The sequence below is a fragment of the Vipera berus genome (assembly GCF_964194415.1).
Source record: "Vipera berus genome assembly, chromosome: 4".
In the NCBI taxonomy this organism is placed as follows: Eukaryota; Metazoa; Chordata; class Lepidosauria; order Squamata; family Viperidae; genus Vipera; species Vipera berus.
In genome coordinates this window covers 69332579-69356971 of record NC_138206.1, presented here as the reverse complement: position 1 = coordinate 69356971, position 24393 = coordinate 69332579, and the positions used below count along the sequence as shown (strand labels likewise).

Below are 24393 nucleotides of genomic sequence, written 5' to 3'. Positions count from 1 at the left end.
TGGTTGATCCGATCGGTTTGGAAAAAGCCCTCCAGAAACCAGCAGGAGAAAGGCTAGCTTAACTTCAGAGTCCAGCCCAAGCTACGAGCAACCAAAGCCCAAAAGCACTACTTTAAGCTGACTGTAAACAACATGTTTGGAACTGGGTAAGAACAGTGATTTTTTCTTTTCTACTTGAAAATTGATTTCCTGGAAAGAAAAGAAAAGAAACACCCCAAGAAGCAAAAAGCCTCCAAAAGTAAGAAGGGGGGAAAATTTTGCCACACCCTCCTACAGATGGAAGCTGTGAATTAAACTTTTCAGGGGGAACAGAAATATACTGAAATGAAATGAATATAAGACTTAATTTGAATAAGTTTGAAATTGGTGGAATCTGTTAAGATTTTTTTTTAAAATCATGAAAATAGAAGTAAACAATTGTCTATTACTGACTCGTGCTGACATCTAGTGGTGGATGAAAATATACAACAGCAGTTGCTTTATTACAGGGACTGGCAAAGCCCAGGAAAAGATAACATGGTTTTTGTGACCTTCAATGTCTTAATAACAGATAACCGCTGTCACAAAAAAGAAAGAAAACATTTTGGGCTATCTACAAAGTGAGAATTATAAACTCTAAAAAAAAGAATTGACCTTTCTGGATTACAAATACCAACTCAACTGTGACTTTAAAGCTGTCTGCAGAGAAAGGAAAACCCTGATTTTTAGCTATCATGGAAAACCAGAGATCTGCAGAAAGAATATACCAAGAAAAAACGAATACTTTCTAGAAGATCTATGCTATGTTGCAACTAATCCAAACAACAATGATCTCAAACCAAGATGAAATTAAAAATAACTTTGAAAATATAAACGAACACATCTCCAATTTAACTTTACAACACAAAAAATCTCAGAAAATAAAAACAGAGAGTGAGCAGAAAAAACAGACAACTAAATATGAGACAGAGGAGAGAGATTTCAAGATGGAACTTATCAATAGAAGAAAGTAGGACTTAACCCTGATGGGGAAAAACTTACAGGAAATACTGGACGTGGAAAAGATAACCTATACCCTAAGACACAGGTCTGCAACCCGCGGCTCCGGAGCCGCATGCGGCTCTTTCAGCCGTCTCCTGCAGCTCCCAGTCCTCTGCCATGTGCAGTCCCCCCCCCAAAAAAAGTGGGACTAAAAAAGTTCAACCAATCAATTCAAATATGCAGGGTAGGTGCATATCTTGCCTTGGGTCCACTCTTCAGTCAAACCCTGTTCTGCGCATGCGCACACATTTTCTGCGGCTCCCAGTTTTTCCTTTTGTGAGGGAACCGGTTCAGAGTGGCTCTTTCACTGTTTCAGGTTGCTGACCCCTGCCCTAAGATTACAAAATAAGTTTGAAGACATGAATTTTTTTTTGACAAAATGGATTCTGCCAGGAGAACTACAAGAACTTGAGAGACAAAAAATGACAAATAAAATCAAGAAAGAAAGAAAGAAAGAAAGAAAGGAAAAGATTCTCAAAGAATACGAAGGGGCAAAACCTTCTTATAAAAACATCTTACCTGTTTTGCCTTTTGTACCTGCAACAACACTTTTAAGATTATGGAGTCTTTGATTCAGCGAAGCAATATTGATCAGGAAAGATGTTTGCAAAAAAAAAAGGTTAAAGTGAGAATTAAGACAATCTAATGTCTTAATTCTCACTTTAACCTTTTTTTTAGAATTATTAGAATTCTTCCTGAAAGAAATCACTTCCAATAACTGGCTAAATGGATGGATGGAGGAAAAGTGCTATAGAGAATCTGGGATTTACCAGAGAGAATATTTAAAAATTAAACATGTTTGAATATGGTTAAAGAAATAGAAAGATTTTGGATATAAATGAAGATTAAAGAGGGATGAAGCCCTCAAGTAACATAGTATTTCTTTCTTTCTTTTTTCTTTTGTGTTTTGTTTTTTGACATGAGAAATATAAAACTGTTGGGATGTTTTGTTTTTTTGTGTGTTTTTTAACATGTGAAAATGTAAAAGTGTTGGGACGGCTTGTATGAGAAAAAAGACTTAAATACTTAAAAGGTAAAGGTTCCCCCGCACATGCGTGCTAGTCGTTTCCAACTCTAGGGGCCGGTGCTCATCTCCGTTTCAAAGCCGAAGAGCCAGCACTTGTCCGAAGACGTCTCTGTGGTCATGTGGCCGGCATGACTAGACGCCAAAGGCACACGGAACGCTGTTACCTTCCAACCATAGTGGTCCCTATTTTTCTACTTGCATTTTTACGTGCTTTCGAACTGCTAGGTTGGCAGAAGCTGGGACGAGTAACAGGCACTCACTATTTTACGCGGCACTCAGGATTCGACCCGCCAAACTGCCGACCATCTGATCGACAAGCTCAGCATCCTAATTTTGAGAAAATCTTAACCAGTAAGAATGCTTTGAATATTGTGGGGAAAACAAATTTAAATAAGAATTCTGTAACCAGGATCTATGACAAGGCAATTAGAAAAGAAGCTTTATACTGATTTGGTCGGTGCTTTTTTTGTCATAGAATGCACTGGAACAGTGTTCCGGCACCTTTTTTTGAAGGGAAGAACCAGTTCTTTCTAAGTCACCAGTGCAAGTAAAGCTCTGGCTTGGTGAAAGGAAGCTGCCCGGGGAAATCAGGGGCATTGAAGGTCGACCTGGAAACACTTCCACGGCCCTGAAAGCAGACCCTCTTGTCTGCCTTGGTTCACAGGACTCTCCCCCGCCACCACCTGACCTCACCCCCACATTGGCTGCCAGGGACCAGGACTGGCTCCTGGAGCGAATTTCTTCAAGGGACCAGGTGCATTCCCAAAGCAGCAAAAGAGGTGGCAGAAGACATCCCAGCTCCAAATAAGCACTCTCTCAAAAGTCACGACAATGGCATCCATCAGCTGATGCTGCTCATGTGATATGTACCTTGGAAGCTCCCTAAAGTGATTTCCCCCCCCCCCCATTAAAGGGCTTTCAACTGGAGCTGGATGTGGGTTGCTAGAGGCTTCTGCCAGTCCACCAGAGCTGTGTGAGTTCTGGCACCTGTTTTTTTTTTACAAAAAATCACTGGATGTGGTTATTATTTGCAGAAACATGAGAAAAATGTCTATATTTAATAATAAGAACTGTATTAATTTATGGTTGGCAAAAGAGAATATTATTGGAAGAAGAGAAAATCAAGCAACTATAGACTATAGAATTATAGAAATTAATTGTTATTGTTTTTTAAATACTAACCAAGACAACATGCTGTTTACCAAATATTAAGGGGATTAAGTTAAAAATCAATAAAACATTTTTTTAAAAAAAAGTTTCCCTTGTTAAGAGCCATTCTGATGTTTTCATATTTCCCATCCCATATGAAATAATATTTTTTCAATGCTTCAGATTATGAAATTATATATCCACTATTTATGTTTTTTAAGTGCTGTTCTCCTGCCATTGTTACATTTATTACCCTTCAATATATAGAATCTCTTCAATTACAAATTATTTAGATCTAGAATACATAGGATGGAATTGATTCTGTTGTTATACCCAGGCTCACATTTCCAAAGCAGAAGAGGTTAAGACTTTGCCTAAGGCAAGGTTTTGCTTTTTCTCTTTCTTCTGTAGCCTCCAAGTAGAGGTTGGGGGACAAGACCAACAGAGGATGGAGCAGAGCAGACAGACAATAAAGATGAGCTGTGATTCTAAGAGGAGTAATTGTGAACTCATAATTATCAAAGTTTCTAATTTTTCTTCTCATTCCTCATACAATACCAGGAACAGGTAACATTTGAGAAGCCAGATTTTTGCCACCCTTCCCCCACTAATGGTTAACAGGAGGGAATGGGAAGACCGGAAGCTTAATGTTAAAATCCAATTAACATTCCCAACTTAAATCTTACCCCCAAGTTAGAAACCAGCCATTTTTTTCAAGGAGGGATGACTTTTAAGGAAAGATAGCTTATTGATTCATTAGTCTTACCAACATATCAAAAAGACTCTTAAGAATGGAAATAACCTTGTCTTTGAGATTTTAATTTTCCATTCTCCCCTTTAAGTCCTCCCCCACCCGACAATCAGACATAAACAGACAAGCTGAAACCTGCACACCTTTCATTTCATTTGAGAAATTTCTGATGTTTCATGTTGACAAGAAAAAAAAAGCAAAAGCAAATTAAAACTCAGTGCTGAAATGTAACTGTTTCCCTACCAGATTTCAGTGATGTGATGAGATGTGCTGCAAATAGCATACCAACAATCTGTAGGTTGGTCATCCTTCTCTATTCCCTATTCTACATAGTGTACTTCACAAGCTCTAGTGAAGCTGGTAGAATGTTTGTGTGTGAGAGAGAGGGTGTGTGTGTGTGTGTAGTGGTCCAGTCTTCAGAACAGTGATTTTCAACCTAGGTCAGTTTGATATATGTGGACTTCAACTCCCAGAATTCCCCAGCGAGCATGTCTGGCTGTGGAATTTTGGGAGTTGGTCCACATTTAGAAGTTAGGCACTATGCTTGGCCAGTTTTTATTAAAAAGTAGCCCTGTAATTTAGTTTATTGAAATCTCAATGCTACAATACCTCCTGCAATGATGTTTCAGTTGAAACTGGATAAGGAGCTTCCGTTGAAACATAAAATACTTTTCATTTTTTAACAGGAAGGATTTCCCTTAGCCAATGGGCTTCTGCCATGGAATCGGTTCTGCATCTTGACCTACCCTGGAGAACTCTCCGTTCTCAACTAGTTTGCCTGGCTCTGGATGGAAGTGTGGAATATCTTTCATGTTTTGACAATATAGAAATCATACTACCCATCAAAGAGGTGAGGTGATTTGGAACAAGGATGGTCAACTATTTTTCAGAGGGTCTGAACTTTATTTTGAACAACAGGCTGGACATTTCATAGAGAGGCAGGGCAGGCCAAAATAGTGTGCAGAGACAGAAGGAAAAAAATGTTATTATTCCATTTATTTATATTTAATTATAGTTATTTAAATATAGATATTAAATACAGTTACTGTGATCATGCCCTCTATTTTTATGTATATGCAAGAAAGAAAGGAAATTCAAACATACATGCTTCTCAAAACTGATAAAAACTGGTCTTGTTTTGTATGTTGCAACATGAAACATTAAATCAGCATTTAAATCAGTGTATTTAACAATAGCAAAACATGGGAATATATTAATATATACAGTCCAAATTTTAAAATGGTCCTTCAGTTGGAACTTTCAATAGTATATAATCCTTATTCAAGTACATGTTGAGTTTTCAGATCATTGCATGACTGACAGAAGATACATATTTTTCCAGGCCCTACATGCTCAATAGGTTTTTTTCCTGTCACTTTAGAAATTATAAAAATTCTATTTGGTGACAACCTTTGGATGGGATTTAAAGGGCAGAGTAGTGATCTCAGTCTTGAAGCTCTAGGTTGTAGACCTTAATGTAGGAAATGGCTGAATTAATAGCATTGTAACTTAAAACGGTTTGTATAATACTATTAATTTTATTTAGAAACTTGTAGACACAATTGTGCAATGTGACTCAGTGTACACATAGGGAAATAACTACTAGCATTACTAATCAATGGCATTCTATTAGTTTCTTCCTTAATGAATTTTCTTTTGAAGTATGAAGGATAAAAAGTGGCAAAGTTACCAATAAATAAACATCTGGAGTTATTCTACATTAGAAGTTTAATCTGGAAGCTTTCTTAGGATAATGCATATCTTCAATTAATTTTTAAATTAAAATCCTCCCTCACTCTTTGGTCAGCCTCACTTTCAACTGGTGTTTCTTCTTGTTTTTTGGATTCCGGACCATCTCTCTCCAGATAGGCTCTGTGACTGTCAAAGAACTCCATTGCTTTAAGTGGTGTATCCAGTCTGTATCTTTTAATCTACCCAGTAGATTAAAATCCCTTCTGGAATCAGCCATCTAAAGTTCACTCCTTTTTCAACAAGTTTCTTAGTTAAAAATTGGTAGTCTCTTCAGGCTTCTAGGGATTTGCTTGAGAACCACGATTTCTTTTTCTTTGTATTTCAACGATTCATCTCTTACTTCAGCTGACATCACCAGAAACTCCTAAATTAAAATCCTTTAGAGTTTAGAATTTGCATTCTGGATGTTGGTTTTGCATGAAATAAATTGCATTTTAGAATACATTTTTACAAGATATAAAATAGGTTGCAGTATTGTGATTTCAACCATAGACTCAGTATTGTATATTATTATTTCTAATCTCTCTCTATTTCTGTCTTACTTTAGGTTCAACCATATTTGGTGGAAACTCTGTGTAGATACAAAGCTGATTTGGAGATTATCTTTAATATGATTGACCAAGACCATTCTGGTATGTTAAAACTTTAGCTTTCCAAAAATGCCATAGTAGTGTATCTGAGCCTAGAAAAGAGAGTTACAGATACCATAGTAGGATGAATTAGGGGAAGACGGTCTTGTATTTATTAAATTATCTTAAAATACTTTAAGTTGGCTTTTTTTAATTAAAGGCACTCAAATATTGATTTTCAAGGATATGTGCAGCAGTTGTTTATTTCCACCTAGTGAACGAAGTTAAATCACAATACATAATTAAAAATACAAATTTTAGTTGATTTTTCTAGTCACTTAATTCTCTTAAAAAGTAGTGTCTCTTGATCATGTGATGCTACACTCCAGAGAAAAACTCATTAACATCTTCTTGTCAAATGCCTCCATTTCTCCTTTCCCTCTTTGCAGGTTGGATCCCCAAAATGATTTGGTTTCAACAATATGAAACATGATGCTCAAACAAGCCAAGACAATGGCAAAACAAAGTCTTGATGCAAAACAAACTCCCTGTGTCCTATGTCCCTATCCTGCATTTATAGCAATTTCCTTGACTGATGACTATTTTGACTATTGTGCTACTGATTAGCACAGCATTCGGAAAATAATGGATTGGATGTTTAAAAAAATCCACTGAATTTTTAAAAATAGAATAATAAGTAAACAGTGCCAATAGAGGGCATGTTAGTATGTTGTGGAGTCTATTCTGCACAGATGTTGCAGAACTGGCTCTTTACAGCCTGGACCTTCTCTGAACAGCAGCTATGGAATCTTTGCCTTGAGAGTCACATCAATTTTCTGTACCCATCCAGTCTTGGAAGTTACTGCCCAAAGTTATGAATCAGAATTCTTAGTAGAACAATAATCTCTTACAATCTAATAAAATAACAGGGGAAAAAACTTTTCAATAATTTGCAAAAACCAAACCAAGCCATGTTTTTAGGGTAAAGAATTCCATGTTATGATTACATGTGCAACCTTCCCCCTCAGCCTCAGCTTTCTTATTTTATGACATATTTAATTTCTAAAGGAAGAGATTCTAATCATTAACATGAATTACACAGATTCATGTGAACCTAGCCTGCATTTAGGTAGGAAGGTCCTATGCTTTTTAAAGTTTTTATAACCAGCTTTTGAAATCACACCAGACATAGATAGCAACATGTACAACTGATGTAGCTTGAAGTTCTACATTGTTTTCTAAGTGCATTCTCATATAGAAGTAACATATAGTATTTAAATTCTTTATGCAAATTTGTAGTGCATTTTGTAACACCAGATTTCCCTTTATTTAGGCCTTATTTCTGCTGATGAATTCCGCCAAACATGGAAACTCTTTAATGCACATGTGAAGAATGATGTGAGTGATGAATCCATTGACAGTTTAGTTCGCACCCTGGATTTTAATAAAGATGGTAGCATTGACTTCAATGAATTTCTGGAGGCTTTCCATGTGGTACATAAATTTAGAATTGGTACACAGTAATGAAGTTGGATTTTAGACTCAGTTTTTTTCTGTCATATTTTGTTATTAATGAATTGTGGTCTTAACGTTATGTTACAGTTATCAGCTTGAAGAGCCAACTAGTTGGAGAAAGCCCTTCTTTATATATTAATATTTTATAAAACATGGCAAATTTATTAATGAGAAACAATACAGACTGTTCAAGATGAATTAAGGAATAATTTAAATAATTTAAATAATATTTTTAATTTTATTCTTTTGAAAATCTTTTTCATAAACATATTTTTCTTATACAAGTTGAAGATCATATTTACTGTTTTTCCTAAGTTGGTCTCTTCAATATGTATTGGTTTTCAACTTCCATAATTCTTAGTACATGCATTAGTCATGCTGCTGAGGTAATGCTTAGCAAAAGATATGAACCATGGACATCTTCTCTGATGAGTCATAAACAGTGAAACTGACATTGTATCATCTTCATACCTTGTGCGTTCTTAGGTGAAATTGAGAAACAATTATATGATATAAAATAGCCAGAACCTATTTTAATTACAGAATATAGATGAGAGGAGACATGAAAGATCAGTAGTTCTACAAGTATAAGCATTTTTTTACTATATAACTGTTGCTTACTAGTTTTGACATTACAGAAATTACAAACATATAATTCTTGCTGGTTCCAACTATGGGCTTATCTAATCATATCTATAGTGCCAATAAGCCCCCAGGCAAAAAGTAATAGAAGATGATCGGAGATCCTGCATGACTTTGGTTAATGCCCTTTTAAATCCATCAACCAATCATGTTTATACAGCTAATTCCATATTTCAATTGTAATTATGTAACATTTTCCTTTTTCTGCATTTCTTCATTGGATGTCTCCCTCCCCACTTTTTCCATACCATGTACATCTCTTTTAGTATGTCTTTTTTTCTGAATTAAGAAAACAGAAGTAGGTAGCAGTTCCTCACTGAAGAGTTTCTCCAGCCCCTGCAAGATATTGAGATGAACTCACCAATTATCTTGGCATTTTAATTGTACTCAGTGGTAGAATCAATGCATTGTTCAATTTGGCTTCCTGGAATTACTTCCCTTAAATGTTCACTTCTTTCTTGGCTGCTTTTATGTTTTTGAAAATGACTGTGGTTTTCATGCACAAGTAAAATGTATTTTGTTCCTGAACTATTAGAATTCTTCCTGAAAGAAATCACTTCCAATAACTGGCTAAATGGATGGATGGAGGAAAAGTGCTATAGAGAATCTGGCCCCTGCTATAAAGGAGAGAGGATGGGAGAGAAGGGAGGAGAGGAATTTCTGAAGGCATGTGGATGGGAGAAGGATCACTTTCAGATCTTCAGGGGATAAATTATGTGAATACTATAGTTACTAGGAACGCAGGACTATAAGATTTCTGCCCTACACACCAATTGTGAAAATATAATTTAGATATGTGTACTCTTCATCTTCAGCTCTGAAGATAGTCAAAGAGGTCATTCATAAAAAATGCTAATTTATGTAGCCTGCAATCCTTTATTTTCTTTTGGCATTTCTGTAACCCCTTTTAAAAATAATTCATTTTCAAAACACTATTTGTGGTGTGTAGGTGCCCTCTAGCTGTTACAGCCAGGGAAGTGCCAGGATCTAAGATGATTCAGACTTAATTCATGAATTAATCCAGTTGGATCTAGGAATTGATTTTTTTTAAAAAAAAACATAAGGAATTTAAATTTCTACCTCCTTGTTAATACTTTGTATGAAATTGATCAATTTTTAAAGTAAACTTCAGGAATAGTCATACAATATGAGGAATTTGCAAAACTTCAAGAAGCATACTAAATACCTCCTTGATTAAGCTAGCAAACTTGTAATTAATATCTGAAGGGTAGATATCTCAACACCACTTTCAGTTCCAAAATAGAAAAATGAATAATATAATGAATAATCTCTATACTTACTCTGTGAAAAAGGAATACTAGAGGCATTAATGCCATTTTGGATCTCACTTGAGTTTTGACTTCAAACACTGCTGAAATATTTTATGACATTATCTGTCTAGCAGTGACAGAGGAAATACTGTCAGTGGTTGATATACTTCACTATTATTATACAGAATAACAGAATAACAGAGTAAGAAAGAACCTTGGATATCTTCCTAGTCCAATCCCCTCTACAATTCAGACAAAAGGCTGTCCAATCTCTTCTTAAAAACCTCCAATGATGGAGGTCACACAACTTCTGGAGGGAAGCCATTAAATAAAAGTTATAGGATTAAGTTCTGACTTAAACTCTAAATGTGTACAGAATTATATTTCCAAAGACAGCATGTTTTTGTATGGCAAATTATTACAAGTAATAATGATAAACCATATATATATATATAACTTAGATCATAAAGTTATTGAGTGAACTTTACTTTCACAGGCTTTATAGCTGGTTTTATGGCTAGATTTCTTCTGCATTTAGCTTTTATGTGATTATTTCATTGTGAAATATGCATGTGAATTTGAAGTATCACTATCCAGCAGCCCACTGAATCTGATTATGCAAGCTCAAGGCCAATAAAACTTTGGTAAAACAGACTGTCAGGAACCTCTTCAATGCTTCTTTTTGGGGCTCTGCCATTCTACTGGGAGGGGGAGGATTTTCTCTGATGGGAGGGGGCCTTGTGGCTGTACTTCCTCTACTTTGTTCTTCCTCAACTTTGACCTATCTCTTTGGGTGTGAAAAGGGGAATGGAGTGTGTCAGGGGCCATCTGCCTTATCTTCAGTCCCTTGCGAGATCTGGTGAAGTGCCTGGAAACCATCCCTTATCAGCTGCGGTTCCCATAACAACTTCGCACCTGTGGATTGGCCGGATGTGAATTGGACAGTTCGGCTCTGAATTGGGGTTTTGTGAAATTTGTGCAGGAAACCTTTAGATCTTGTTTTGTTTCCCTGCTATCACTATCTCTCAATAAAAGTTCCTTTTGAAACAATGCCTGTTTCAAGAGTTCTGCTTTCCTGGGAGGAGTGGTTGAGGCAGGACTTTACATTAAGCAAGTTCTGCAAAAAAGGTCAACCCAGATAGGCAACCACCTACTGTGGGGACTGTGCACATCATGTCCCTCCATGGTAGTGAACGAGACCGAGAGTTGGGGAGAGACCCACCCAGAAGAAAGCTCCTCCAATGGATGGAAGAAATGTAAATGCAGAAAGTTCCATGAAGCCGAGATGGTCGGTCGGAGTAGGGAAGATAGGAGAGTGGGAAGAAAAAGTCCAGCAAGTAACATTCACCTGAGGCAGCCGGAAGAAGGGCTGGAAGCAGGAGATGCAGCTGCTCTCCGATGATGGGGACGAATCCGAAGGAGAGCAGGAGTCGATGGACCAGATGACCTCCAAGGTCCCTTCCAACATTATTATTATTATTATTATTATTATTATTATTATTATTATTATTATTATTATTATTATTATTATTATTATTATTATTATTATTATTATCCTGAAGCAAACCGTGCAATACATGGTGGAAGCCTTTCAGGACCTAAAGACAAAGTCCAGGTGATGCAGGAGCAAAAGGAAGGATCAATCGGAAGAAACAGAGTGTGGGGGGAGTGAGTCAGGAGCGACCAAAGCTGCGGCGGGGGCAATTGGATCTACAGAAATGACAATGGCCACCCTGCTGGTACAGCAGCCTGCAGCCCCCAGAGGAGGGAACACCTCACCAGCCCCTAGAGGGAGAGACCCACGAGAGGAACCAAAACTGGTTCCAGTGAAATTTGATGGAGACTCCCAGCAACTGGGCTTCTTCCTGGCCCATGTGTTCACCTACATGCAAGTGTATGGGAGAACCCTCCCCAGCATGGAGGCCAGAGTCAGGGTCGTCACTTTAGTCCTGGAAGGAACCACAGCTTGGTGGATGGTTACCCTGCACAACTGTAATGCACCAGAGCTCCGAAACTTTAATCGTTTGAAGACTGCCTGGCTGATTGGGAGGCACGGGACTGAAGCAAGACTGTGAGGCAGGGGTGTTGACCGGTGGCAGAGTAAACGGAGGAGTTCTGAGACCTGGCATTCTCAGCATTCCGAGACCTAACCCACTGGTAAGCGGGCTGATTGCACCGATGACCATGCCCATAGAACCGTTACATTCTAGGCCAAGAAGGAAAAGTAACCCTGACTGCCCTTTTAGATTCAGGATGCACCAGATGCCTGGTCAGCCCAGCCCTGGTTGGGAAATTAGGGTACGGTTAAGAGAGATTAAGAACACCAATCTCCTTCTGCCAACTTGACGGGTTCATTGCAGAGGGCGTCCCAGCCACACTAGATACAGAAACCCTGGGGTTAATCATAGGGACCCACTCAGAGACTTTAACCTTCATTGTGGCACCTGGAATGGAGTGGCCTCTCATCCCGGGGTTGGCATAGGGCAAAATAAAGTATATTTTTCTATATCTATTAAGATGAGGCAAGGTTTGCTTGTACATTAGCGAAGATGTTTCCACAAAGCGATAATTACATTAACATAGTTTATAATGTTTCTTTCATTACATATTGTCTTTGATATAAAACCATGAATAGAAAACCGCTTTCAACTGCCCCCTTGGATGTTTTCAAGGGAGTTTTGGTGTACCTGGACTACCTCCACTTTGGTGCTGTTATATTGCGGCATTACTTAGTGCAATGCTGAAATAGTAGCAAAACAAGTGTAAAAAAGCACTTATCCAAAACTAGAGGACTAAAATTCTATGTCAGTCCTACAATAGGTTTTTACATTTCAGACATTTGCTTCATATTCAGTATTTTTCTTTTAAAATGTAGGATAAAATAAATATGAATGTGTGTTAACATTCTATTACCTCTGGAAAATAAATTCATATCTACTGTATAGGAAAACTTGGTTGAGCTGCATTTGAAATTCAATGTCTGATGAAAAAATACTATCCTGGATCAAATCAAGACATTTTTTCCCCAGTCATATCAAAGAAGGCAGGTCCTTCTTCATAACCAGTCATTTCAACTGATAAATGAACTGGCCAATTTTGGCCAGCTGATCCTGCCAACATGCTTAATGTGTTGATGTGGTTTTTAAGATGCTTTCTGTTTTACTGTGCTCCAAGTAAGTTTACAGCTACTGTGTTTCCCCAAAAATAAGACCAGATCTTTTTTTTTTCCCTCCAAAAGAAACACCAGGTCTTATTTTCGGGGGATGTCTTACCTTAGGACTGCTGCCTCCCATACCCTGATACCTGTTGTGCTGCTGACGTCTTCAGCGGCCGCTTGCTGCTGCTTGCGGCTGGACACGACATGGCACATAGTGCTAGTGCCGCCGCTCATGGCAGGAGGCTGCATGGTGCTTCGGGCCAGTGCTGCTCATGGTAGGTCATGCAGCACGTTGCATTGCGCCATGACACCTGCGAGTGGCAGCACAGATGCAAAGCACTACACAGCCTGACATGAGTAGCAGCACTGGTATGAATCACCACGTGGCCTCCTGCTGCAAGCAGCGGCACCGGCCCGAAGCATTGTGTGGCCTCCTGCCATGAGCGGAGGAACCGGCGCAATCAGCGCAATGAACCATGTGGCCACAAGTGGCCACAGAACCTGGGCAGCAGCACAACAGGTGTCAGGGCACAGGAGGCCTGGTTGTGGCAGTCATACCAGTAAGGTAAGCAGGTTCAGGGCACATGGGGCACCTCTATCCCCACCCCCACCCTAGCTAGATTTTTAGGCATGCGCCTTGCCCCAATAACTAGGGCTTATTTTTGGGGTAGGGCTTATATTACACCCACCCCCAGAAATCAAGCTAGGGCTTATTTTCGGGGTAGGTCTTATTTTGGGGGAAACACGGTAGTAATTTCTTGTGGAACAGCTTTACTTATTTTTCAGTCTATGCAGATGTCTGACAACCAGAGAAACCAGTTGCCTAAAACAGATTAGAAATAAAGGAACTGACTGACAGCATTCTAAAAATACAAATTCATTATAGATAGATCCCTGCTATGATAATAGTGGAATAGCTACATGCTCTCAAATAGCTTGAGAATAGATATACTCAATTTGGAAAACAGCCTTCACTTCTCCTAACAGTCACTGTTTATTTTTAAAGTTAGATTCCTGTATTATAGTATGAGGAAAGCAAACGTCTGCCTAATATATTGGCAAGTGCTATATATTTCATTCCAAACATCAGGTCTGACTCTGAAATTGAAGTGATGGAGAACAGAGCTATGAATGGGTATGCATCTCAACATGTGTAGGAAGATGGCTTAAGCCAGTCCTGCCAAACACTTGCAGATCAGTCTTAAATTGTGAAAATGATCAAGGTCCATCTAACCTGAACTTGGTCTGTTCAAGAATGTATGCCGTATCCAACTCTTTACACAAGAAAATGAGTGTTTTCTTTTTCTCATGTGAGGCTGTGAAAAATTATCAAGGACAATTCACAGCCTGGTTTAATGGTATGCACCACTCTCTTGGCAAGGTATATTTGACTTTTCTATTGACCTACCTTTGTTCCATAGGCAGATCTCCTGAAACTTGAAGGCAGCAGTGATTAGTTCCTCTCTTACCTCATTTCAGCCAGCACATTTGAACTAATGTAGTACCATTATTTGATTATATGGAAACCTTGACATTAGTGAGTTTAAACCAAAGAACAAAGATTAGTAAGCCAATGGCTGAAAACAAGTAGCTTCATATAAATTGTCCAAGATAAACCATTACCCTGAGATAAGCTCAAAAGTAAAGGAAGTCAGGATATAGCGCTCTATTAAATATCCTAATATTCTTGAAAGAGAACATAATTACCAGAAGTGTAGCTTTCACCTTTTAAAATTTAGAGCTACATGCAATTAAAAGGAGCAGATTGTAGGACAGTAGGAGAGAACTGTAATTTGGCATTTATTTCATTGTAATTTGAGCCAAGGAGATTGATTTTGCTAATATCAGAATTATCTCATATTGAGAGATGGGAGCATGTCAAGACATGCAATTTAATTATAAACAATAAAATATTCAAAATATGAAAAGCTTGTACCTCCAATCTGTATAGATATTATTTTCCCTCATTTAATAAATGTAAGCTTCTCTTATGGTAGGAAATAATAAAATACTGCTAATTCTTGCTTGTGAATGCTCTTGTATAGTTAACCTAAGGTACTAGAGTTCAGCTGTAAATGGTTTTTTCAACACAATACAACTGGATTACTGTAATGAGTTTTACACGGGACTGCCCTTGAAGAGTATCCAGAAGCTTCCACTGGTACAGAATGCAGTGCAACAGACTGTTATGTTTGCTCCCAGAAGAGCTCATATTACATCTCTACTTCATAAGTGCATTGGTTGCCAGTCTGTTCTGGTGTTCTGAACCAGCCCTCTTCTGGCCTTGAGTAAGGCAAACCCCTATTCAGAAAGAAGAGACTGGAGAGCGTCCAAGGCTAAAAGGCATCTGCCAAGATTTAATTACGCAGTTAACAAAAACACTAGAGCTTGTCTTCTCAAGCGGAAAAGTTGCTTTCAGCAACCAGCCCCTCCCCAAACACTCCTTTTATAGAGAGCTCAGGGCGTGGTCTCCCTGTGCCTCCTCCCGAGGAGTCCCACATTCTTTCTTTGTTTGTTCCTGCTCGACTGCCTCCTGCGTCGGGCGTCCTTGAACAGGGCCAGCTGTGGGTCATCATCTTCCGCACTATCGGGCTCACGCAGCTGAGAAGAGGGCCCCGGCTGGGAACTCTGCCAAGCCTCCACGCCATCATCAACCGGTTCGTCTCCCACACGGTCCTTCTCCCCCTCATCTGAGTCATCCGACACATCTGAGCCGGCTGCCGAAACCACAGGCTGGCCCTGAGTCACAACATCTGGATCCAATTCAAAGTGCTAGTGTTGTGATTCAGGGTCAGCCTGTGGGTTCGGCAGTTGGGTCGGACGAATCAGAGGAGGAGGGGGGTGTTGAAGACCTTGCTGAGGGGGTTGAAGATCTTGCTGATGATAGCCCTCAGGCAGGCCCCTCCCACTTGGTCACCATGGAGACCCAGCTGTGTAAGCCTGACAGTGTGGATGAAGATGACCCACAGCTGGCCCTGTTCAAGGACGCCCGACGCAGGAGGCAGTCAAGTAGGAGTAAACAGAGGAAGGCTGTGGGGCTTCTCGGAAGGAGGCAGAGAGAGGCCACGCCCTGAACTCTTTATAAAGGGAATGTTTGGGGAGGGCTGGTTTGCTGAAAGCAACCGCTCAGATAGTGTTTCAAAGCTCCTGTATCTTGGTACGTGTCTTGTTTGTTTTTTGTAGTAATAAATTTGGCAGACGTCATTCCAGCCTCTTGCCGTTTATAAAGGGGTTGCCTTTTCTGCAGGGCCGGTAGCAGGCTGGTACAGAACAGCTAGTTTTAACTGCCCCTTCATTGCAAGGGGATGAATTATGAGGGACCGCCTCTTCCCAATTAGGTTAGTCTGTGTCATTAGATTGGCAAAAAAGGCATAGTGCAGGGACCTACATTTTGTGGATCCCAGGAAGTGGGCCTTCTCTGCCATGATGCTCTCCCTATGGAACATTCTTCCCTTTGAACCTCAGGTTAACTCCATCCCTTTTATTTTGCATGACCCTCAAGAGCTGTTTATGTCACCAGGTCTTTGGGTCCCAGGGAACCAAAGACATTTTAGATGCCTCCATTGTGGTTGATCTTTTTTACTTTCTATGCGTGGTTTGTATATTTTTTAGAGTGCATTTCATTTTTTTTGTTCTTTATATTTGTTATTTTATTGTTGTACATCATCCAGAGCTGCTTCTTGTTAAATGGGCAGCCATATAAAATAAATAAATAAATAAATAAATAAATAAATAAATAAATAAATAAATAAATAAATATTGACTGTTCTCTTAAGATACATACATCTGAAAGCACATTTCATCTTAGTCTTTATTACTTAATCCATTAACAAAATAACTTAATATACACTGTCAAATCACACATATATTAATCAGAATAAAGATACATGGTCCTTTCACAAGCACTATTGTGACCTATTAACGTGCTTTTGTTATTAAAGTAGCTTCAGTTCTTTAAGGAGAAATCCAGAATTTCTTCCAGTTTAGACATACTGTATGCCTTCTTGGAGATAATTGATTTTTGTTTATTGTTTTTGTCTGGAGTTGCAATATTTGAGTTTGGTTGTTTAATAATTGTTGTTTATGATCATATTACAAGAGACTATTGCTCCAAATAGCCAAGTCTGGATTGCTGAGGAATCTTCCTCTTCCTCTGCAGTTTCATGTATCTTTTGAATGAGAGACACCAAAGAGCTACCTGGACAGGAAGACAAGCACCGCAGACAAACCATGCATGGGAAAGTGATCATTATCTCCTCTAATGAGGAACCCCCACTAGTTCCCTGTGACCTATATGCTCAGAAACAAAATAATGTAGCCACGCTTGTAATTTACAGGGCCAGTTAAGTTCTTGATCTTCTATCACACATGGTAGATATATCAGCAGTACATTTTGCCTGATCATCTGTCCTTCAGACAGCAAAGTCCATTCATTCCTCAGTGTTATAGATATTAGGAAATGACACTATTTTTTAACCTCTTTTTGCAATACACTCTGAAGTAGAGACTGTTTCACTTGAAAACTCCTAGCATTTGTGGGTAAATAAGCTTTACTTATGTTGAAACATCCAAGAGAAATAAATCTATTTTGTGAATATCTAAGATATACAAACAATATCCTTTCTAATAAAGAATAAAGGTAAAGGTTCCCCCCGCATATGCGTGCTAGTCGTTTCCGACTCTAGGGGCCGGTGCTCATCTCCGTTTCAAAGCCAAAGAGTCAGCGCTTGTCCGAGGACGTCTCCGTGGTCATGTGGCCGGCATGACTAGACGCCAAAGGCGCACGGAACGCTGTTACCTTCCCACCGTAGTGGTCCCTATTTTTCTACTTGCATTTTTACGTCCTTTCGAACTGCTAGGTTGGCAGAAGCTGGGACGAGTAACAGGCGCTCACTCTGTTACGCAGCACTCGGGATTTGACCCGCCAAACTGCCGACCATCTGATCGACAAGCTCAGCGTCCTAACCCACTGAGCCACCGCGTACCTTAATATAGAATACCCTTATATAATAATTTATTTTATCTCCCCTGACAGGATTTATGATAATTCTTTTCCTATTAATTATTAAATAGCTTTTTTCAATTTATCTGGGTCATTTTATTTTTGAATTGTCACACAATTAGGTTGCATGGATATAATTCTATAACAGTTGTATATATACAATGATGCATTTGCAAACTCCCTGTATTCTGCCTCTGGATCAAATATCCTTTGGGAAGATACTGGAAAAAATAATCAAAAAACAGATCTGTGAACATCTAGGAACAAATAAAGTTATAACTAGTAACCAGCATGGGTTTGTTAAAAACAGATCATACCAAACCAATCTTATTTCATTTTTTGACAAAGTGACTAAATTAGTAGACCAGCAAAATACTGTGGACATAATATACTTAAGGTTTTAATTTTTAATTATTTTGGGGCTATTTAATTTTATTTTATTTTAACCTGTATATATTGTACTGTTTTAATTTGCCCTGTAAACCGCCCTGAGTCCCTCGGGAAAAGGGCGGTATATAAATCGAAATAAATAAAATAAATAAATAAAATAAATAAATTTCAGCAAGGCATTTGACAAAAGTAGACCACAATCTATTTCTTGGTAAACTAGAAAAATGTGGGATAGACAGCATCACCACCAGATGGATTTGTAACTGGCTGACAAACTGTACTCAACAAGTATACCTTAATGGTACTACATCTACATGGAGACAAGTAAGTAGTGGGGTACCACAAGGTTCCCTCTTAGGCCCAGTACTCTTCAATATCTTCATAAATGACTTAGATAAAGGAATAGAAGGGGAATTCATCAAATTTGCAGATGACACTAAGCTGGCAGGAATAGCCAATACCTCAGAAGACAAGCTCACGATCTAAAAAGATCTTGACAGACTTGAACAGACCCTATCCAACAACATGAAATTTAATGTGGAGAAAAGCAAGGTTTTACACCTAAGCAGGAAAAACCAAAGGTACAAGTACAGATTAGGCGAAACCAGGCTCAAAAACAGTAACTGTGAGAGGGACCTTGGAGTCCTAGTGGATGATCACTTAAACATGAGCCAGCAGGGTGCAGCAGCCACCATAAAAGCTAATACCATCCTTGGTTGTATAAACAGAGGCATAGAGGAATCAAAATCCTGTACCACTTTATAAATCTTTAGCAAGACCACATCTGGAATACTGTATCCAGTTTTGGTCACCACATTACAAAAAAGATGTTGAGACTTTGGAAAAAGTGCAAAGAGCAACTAAGATGATTAAGGGCCAGGAGATAAAAATATATAAAGAAGGATTGTAGGATTTGGGTTTGGCTAGTCTAGAGAAAAGAAGGGCTAGGGGTGAAATGATAGCAGTATTATGAATAGCATTCTAAATGCTGCTTAGGCCAGCTTGCTTTAAAGTATAACTTTATTACATGAGGCACTATTTAAAAATACAAAACTAACAGTGCAGTTATTTTAACATGTTCCTAGTACTTTAGCTAACAGTGGTAATCTTACAAGTAATTTCTTATTACTAACAATGAATTGCAATGTTTAACAGCTGTAACTTAGTTCATTTGACATATTTCTTTGTTATTATTATATATATGGAATTTTAAAAGTCCCACAATGGAGGGAAATGTACAAAGAACCTGAAAAAATGACTGATCCCAATAATGTTTTGGACAGCAGGAACAGGCAAACCTATTTGGCAACACTTATTAGTTAAATAAACATTACATATAACAGTAACTTAGTTGCTGGACTTTTTTTTCTGTATAAAAGACCTGCCCATGTTGTAACAATTTCCTACTCTGACTTCTATATTATAAGCTACCTGCCAAGTGGCAAACACTTTTCTGATGCTCAATCTGAAATCTTCCTATAGATACATGTACGCTATCTGAGGAACAATTTAAACCATCTTTAAGATCAGCCTCCGCACAAAAAATTGAAAACATAGCACTTCAATCACTAGTTGTCCTCCCAGTTTACAATATGTGAACACTCAGCAGAATCAGCCAAGCATTCCCAGAAAGCTGCTCTCTTTTTCCTTCTCTCTCTCTCTCTGCAAGATTTTCAGAAGTAGTTTGCCACTGCCTCCTTTTCAGGGCTGAGAGAGTGTGACTGGCCCAAGGGTCCAGCCCTAAAGCAGGACTAGAACTCATGGTCTCCCAGTAAATTTTAGTAATCAATACATCTTAAAGCAGAGGTCTCCAATATTTTGGGCAGTAGGGACCGGTTACGTGGAGAGAGGTTTTTCCGTAGACTGGAAGGGGTGTGGTTTTGTGTGCTGCCTGCATCCCACAGATGGGGCTTTGCTTGTTTGTACAGCCTGGTTGCTGGCATGCTGTGGCCCAGTACCGGTCCACAGACTGGGGGGTAGGACCCGTCTTAAAGCATACATTAGCTGTTCAACCAATGATCAGATTGGGGCAGATGTTCTATCCATGGGTTTGCTGGCTAGAAATGCTTCCTTTTTCACTGCATTATCTTTTAGACTTCCCTGCTTCAGTACTCTCAAATTGTTAAGTACTCATTTCTCATTATGCCATTCCTCTCCATGGAATTTTTCCCATTAATTTCAGCTTAGATTCATGCTAGCTTTAGTAGTGCTCCTCCTCTTCATAAATGCAGAATAGGACTCATTTTATTATGACAAATGAAGAGTTGATCACAATTAGAATCTAGCATTGATATGCTTAAATTAAACCAACAATGCAAAATTCAAAACTTGAAGCAGGTTCATATGTGTCTCTGTGTGTGCACATGTGTATGCTAGAAAGCTATTTCTCTCCCTTGAAATTAAATTTAGCTTTTTTTCCTCCTGCACCAATAAGACAACAATTAATTGCAGATACCTGAGTCCGAGATGATCCAGACAATGCTCTGCAGATCTGCACAGAATTGTGCCTTTGGTCTTGCTTCCAAGCTGAGGCTTTATGTTCATAATAAAACGATGCAGGTAATGTTGAGGTAGCATGAGGAGCTACAGGGAGCCTTCCCCAGCAGTGTCCAGATGTAGTAGGACTCAACCTCCAGAAGTCCTAGCCATTGAGGGCTCAAAAAATTATGATTATAGAAAAAATCCTTTAAGAATGGATGCTTGTATTTTGGATAGTTTACTGCATCAAGCAGCCTGCGCTTGGAAGAAATTCATGGAGATAACTAGCTACTGCTTTTGTTAGATAAGTCATGGTTCCATAAGCACCACTTGGAGCACTGTCATAGAAAAAGTAGCAGATACCTGTGCCTACATCTTGTTCCAAGAAGCCATCAGCTAGTCCGAGGGATTTCTAGGGGAAAAAAGTGAAGAGAAAGAGGTATGTAAACATAAAACAATCCTCAGTTGAAGAATGGTCAAATAGCCTAAAGCATTATTTTTCTGAATAGGAATTCATCAGCTTTAATTTCAAAAAGGGGCTGCTCCTCACTCTTGAATGAGCTGCTGAGACCTGTATGCATGTAGACTTATTCTATCAGGGTCAGTCATACTTTCCCTCCAATTCTACAGTACATTGTCAATTGAGAATAGTGTCAATCAAAGTCAATATGAGTTTGCTCAAGTGCTGACAGCCACTGCAAGGCAAAGGTGAGTCATGCACTTGAAAATAGCAAGAGAGAATGCTGCAGTAGGAAATTATATAGCAAACACCAAGAATATAAGTAGAGAGCTGTTAACCTTAAGGCAAATGTTGTCAGCTGGCGGTAAACTGCAGGCTGTGTTAATTGTGGGTAGCCAGGAGAAAGTAAAGAAAAGGATTATGTGACCTTTTCTGCACTACCACCAGCAGCACTAGTCCTAAATCCCATAGGAGTCTTTCTGCATTTCAGTCATTAAAATATATCCTTTCCCCCATTCCCTGTGATTCAGCCACTAGTGTATTTTTACAATACAATACACTCTCCCAAGTGACCAGAGCTCTTGAAGGCTGTAGCAAGGAATAAATAAAAAGGGGGCTTTCTACCTGCACTACCCAGGATAGCTGGCCTCCTTCCTTAACTATATTTACCCCCACTGGTCAGCACTATGAGATGCAAGGTTGTTGACTGGAGTGGCCACCCCTGCTTTGCCTTTTTTGTAACTAGCTGGTCGTGAGTTTGCATGGTGGTAATAAAGGTAAAGGTTCCCCCGCACATGCGTGCTAGTCGTTTCCGACTCTAGGGGCCGGTGCTCATCTCCGTTTCAAAGCCGAAGAGCCAGCGCTTGTCCGAGGACGTCTCCGTGGTCATGTGGCCGGCATGACTAGACGCCAAAGGTGCATGGAACGCTGTTACCTTCTCACCGTAGTGGTCCCTATTTTTCTACTTGCATTTTTACGTGCTTTTGAACTGCAAGGTTGGCAGAAGCTGGGACGAGTAACAGGCGCTCACTCTGTTACGCGGCACTCGGGATTTGATCCGCCAAACTGCCGACCATCTGATCGACAAGCTCAGCATCCTAACCCACTGAGCCACCGCGTCCCTTATGGTGGTAATAGAGGAGTGCTAATTCCACTGCCCAGTATTTAAAACAGTGGTTTTTAATTTTAATTTTTAAATTAAATTGATAATCTAGTGTGGAGCAGAGAGCAGTGTGGTGGTCTAGTGGTAAACACGGTCACCTCCCACTTGGAAGTTTGAGAGTTCAATTCTAGGTAGCAGCAGATGTTTTTCTTTCAGGGCGCAAAGAGAAATTATCCGCTGCAAACTCCATGCAGGTGTCAGGAAGGGCATTCAGCCAATAAACGCTCAGCTCCATTCAGTCATCTGTCTCTATCCCAAATTAAGGGATTATAAAGTCTTAAAGAGAAAAAATCTACTGTGGAGCAGATGGAATAACAGAGAGACCACAATATGGTTCATAAGATATTCATTTATCATTTAGTTATTTTATTATAATAAAAATAGTCAGTGAAACTCAGGCTGAAGAATGAAGGAATAAATCTGCATGCAGAGGTTTTGTTTTTCTTTTTCAGAAATCACATCAATAGAAGGAAAAAGCCAAGAAATGAAGCCACAATCCACAAACTACTACAGAAAGAGAATTTAAACAGGGTTTACAGATCACAAAAACAAATTTATTTTGGAAAAGGTTAAATAGGAAAAGTTTAAACAGAAATGATTACAATGATCTGTTTAATAGAAGGGTGTATTTTTTCAACAATCAATGGTGAATGAACTATAAATATGGTCATAGAACCAGAATGCAAGAATAATTTAACTGAATAAGATCTAAATGCAAAATTAAATCCAACTTTTTTCTGCATGTGAGAAATGGGGAACCTATGATACTGGGATCATAAAACAAACAAATAAATGGAAGCTCTAAAATAAGCCAGTCACAAATAAGCTAGTCACAGAAGTCAGTGAGGCTTGCGGAGGCTTCCTCTATTACAGGGGTGTCAAACTACCGGCCTGCAGGCTGGACGTGTCAACCGGATGCTGCGCCTACCCCATTGCCAGCAATGGCAAAACCATCCCGATACGTTGCGCGACGTCACGTGATGTCGCGAGTTTGATATGTCTGCTCTATTATCTCAAAAGAATCCAGAAAAAAATTAAAAATCCCAATCAAACATGCATACAGTATATGATTTGCCTATGATATTTTGTATCATCACCTGTTCTACTTACAGTAGGTGATTCCCACAAAATCCATTATATAATATAGATAAACAAGAGCAAATGTACTGATAAAGCTACTAGGGATTTTTTATGTAATGCAGACCCCAAATGTAGCTCTGAATAAAGGCCTGATATTAAAATTTACCATAATCGGGTCCTTTCTAAAATATACACCCTATTAGGGACATTTGGCAATTGTTCTTTTAACTGTCTCATTAAATACCTTGCTTGAGAGAATGCAAGCAAGAAAAGCAGCTGCCAATAAGTCACCTCTCTGTACATTACCCTCAGGATTGAGCAAGCAAATGGGTATTAACAATGGCAAATAGGGTATACTGTATAAAAATGGGGACTCTGCTATGGACCTCCTACCCAAGAATCCTCCCATATTCTACAGCTCACACATTTAGAAGTCTCTTTAGGTAAGAGGAAATCCTCCATTATACCTACCTGTTCCTGAAGGAAGAGGTCATTTGCTATGTGCACAATCCGATCCACATGAATTATACCCCCAATGCTGTTCACATCTATTTCTGACAATAGGGTCAGTACAAGGATGGCCTCCACTAATAACTGTCTGTATTCAGGCTGGGGTACATGGTTCAGCACTGATTCCACATGGACAGCAAACTTAATTTCACAAGCAGTCATCTATTAAGAAAATATGATGTTGGTAGGAAAAAAGAGGAAAGAGAGTAAGATTAACAAGAATGACATCACTGAAACTTCTAAAATAATGTTTAAATGTCAGTGTCAGTGTCAGTCAAATGTCAGTGATACTAGAATTGCGAAGCAGACAAGCCAGTTGGCATAGATGATCTCCATCCCATATACCCTAAGCATCTATTCCAATGTTAGCAGAAGCCTAAGGATATACAGTATATGGTGCTTTTCATGTTGAATAGGACCATATCCGTATATGTGAACAGAAAGAGATACAAACACTA

At 39.0% G+C, this 24393-nt stretch overlaps 2 protein-coding genes across 9 annotated transcripts in view; one reads left to right on the top strand and one right to left on the bottom strand.

Moving 5' to 3' along the window:
* PPEF1 (protein phosphatase with EF-hand domain 1) overlaps positions 1-7955 on the top strand; it is a gene marked incomplete at its 5' end in the record, with an annotated part of 47809 nt that extends 39854 nt beyond the window's left edge. The window contains 3 exons of the mRNA XM_081326370.1: positions 4634-4797; positions 6247-6331; positions 7602-7955. Coding sequence (XP_081182496.1) covers positions 4634-4797; positions 6247-6331; positions 7602-7792 — 440 coding nt within the window. The 3' untranslated portion in view covers positions 7793-7955. The remainder of the gene's footprint in view (positions 1-4633; positions 4798-6246; positions 6332-7601) is intronic.
* PHKA2 (phosphorylase kinase regulatory subunit alpha 2) overlaps positions 4842-24393 on the bottom strand; it is a 92079-nt gene continuing 72527 nt past the window's right edge. For 3 of the 8 annotated variants that reach the window (XM_081327442.1, XM_081327440.1, XM_081327443.1), the window contains 2 exons: positions 23897-24097; positions 16647-21135 (listed from right to left, as the gene is read on the bottom strand). In XM_081327442.1, coding sequence (XP_081183568.1) covers positions 20962-21135; positions 23897-24097 — 375 coding nt within the window. In that variant the 3' untranslated portion in view covers positions 16647-20961. Of the gene's footprint in view, positions 6064-8085; positions 8265-8673; positions 8762-16646; positions 21136-23896; positions 24098-24393 lie in introns of those variants that run through there. The other 5 variants (XR_014026407.1, XR_014026408.1, XR_014026409.1 and 2 more) reach the window with 5 other exon arrangements.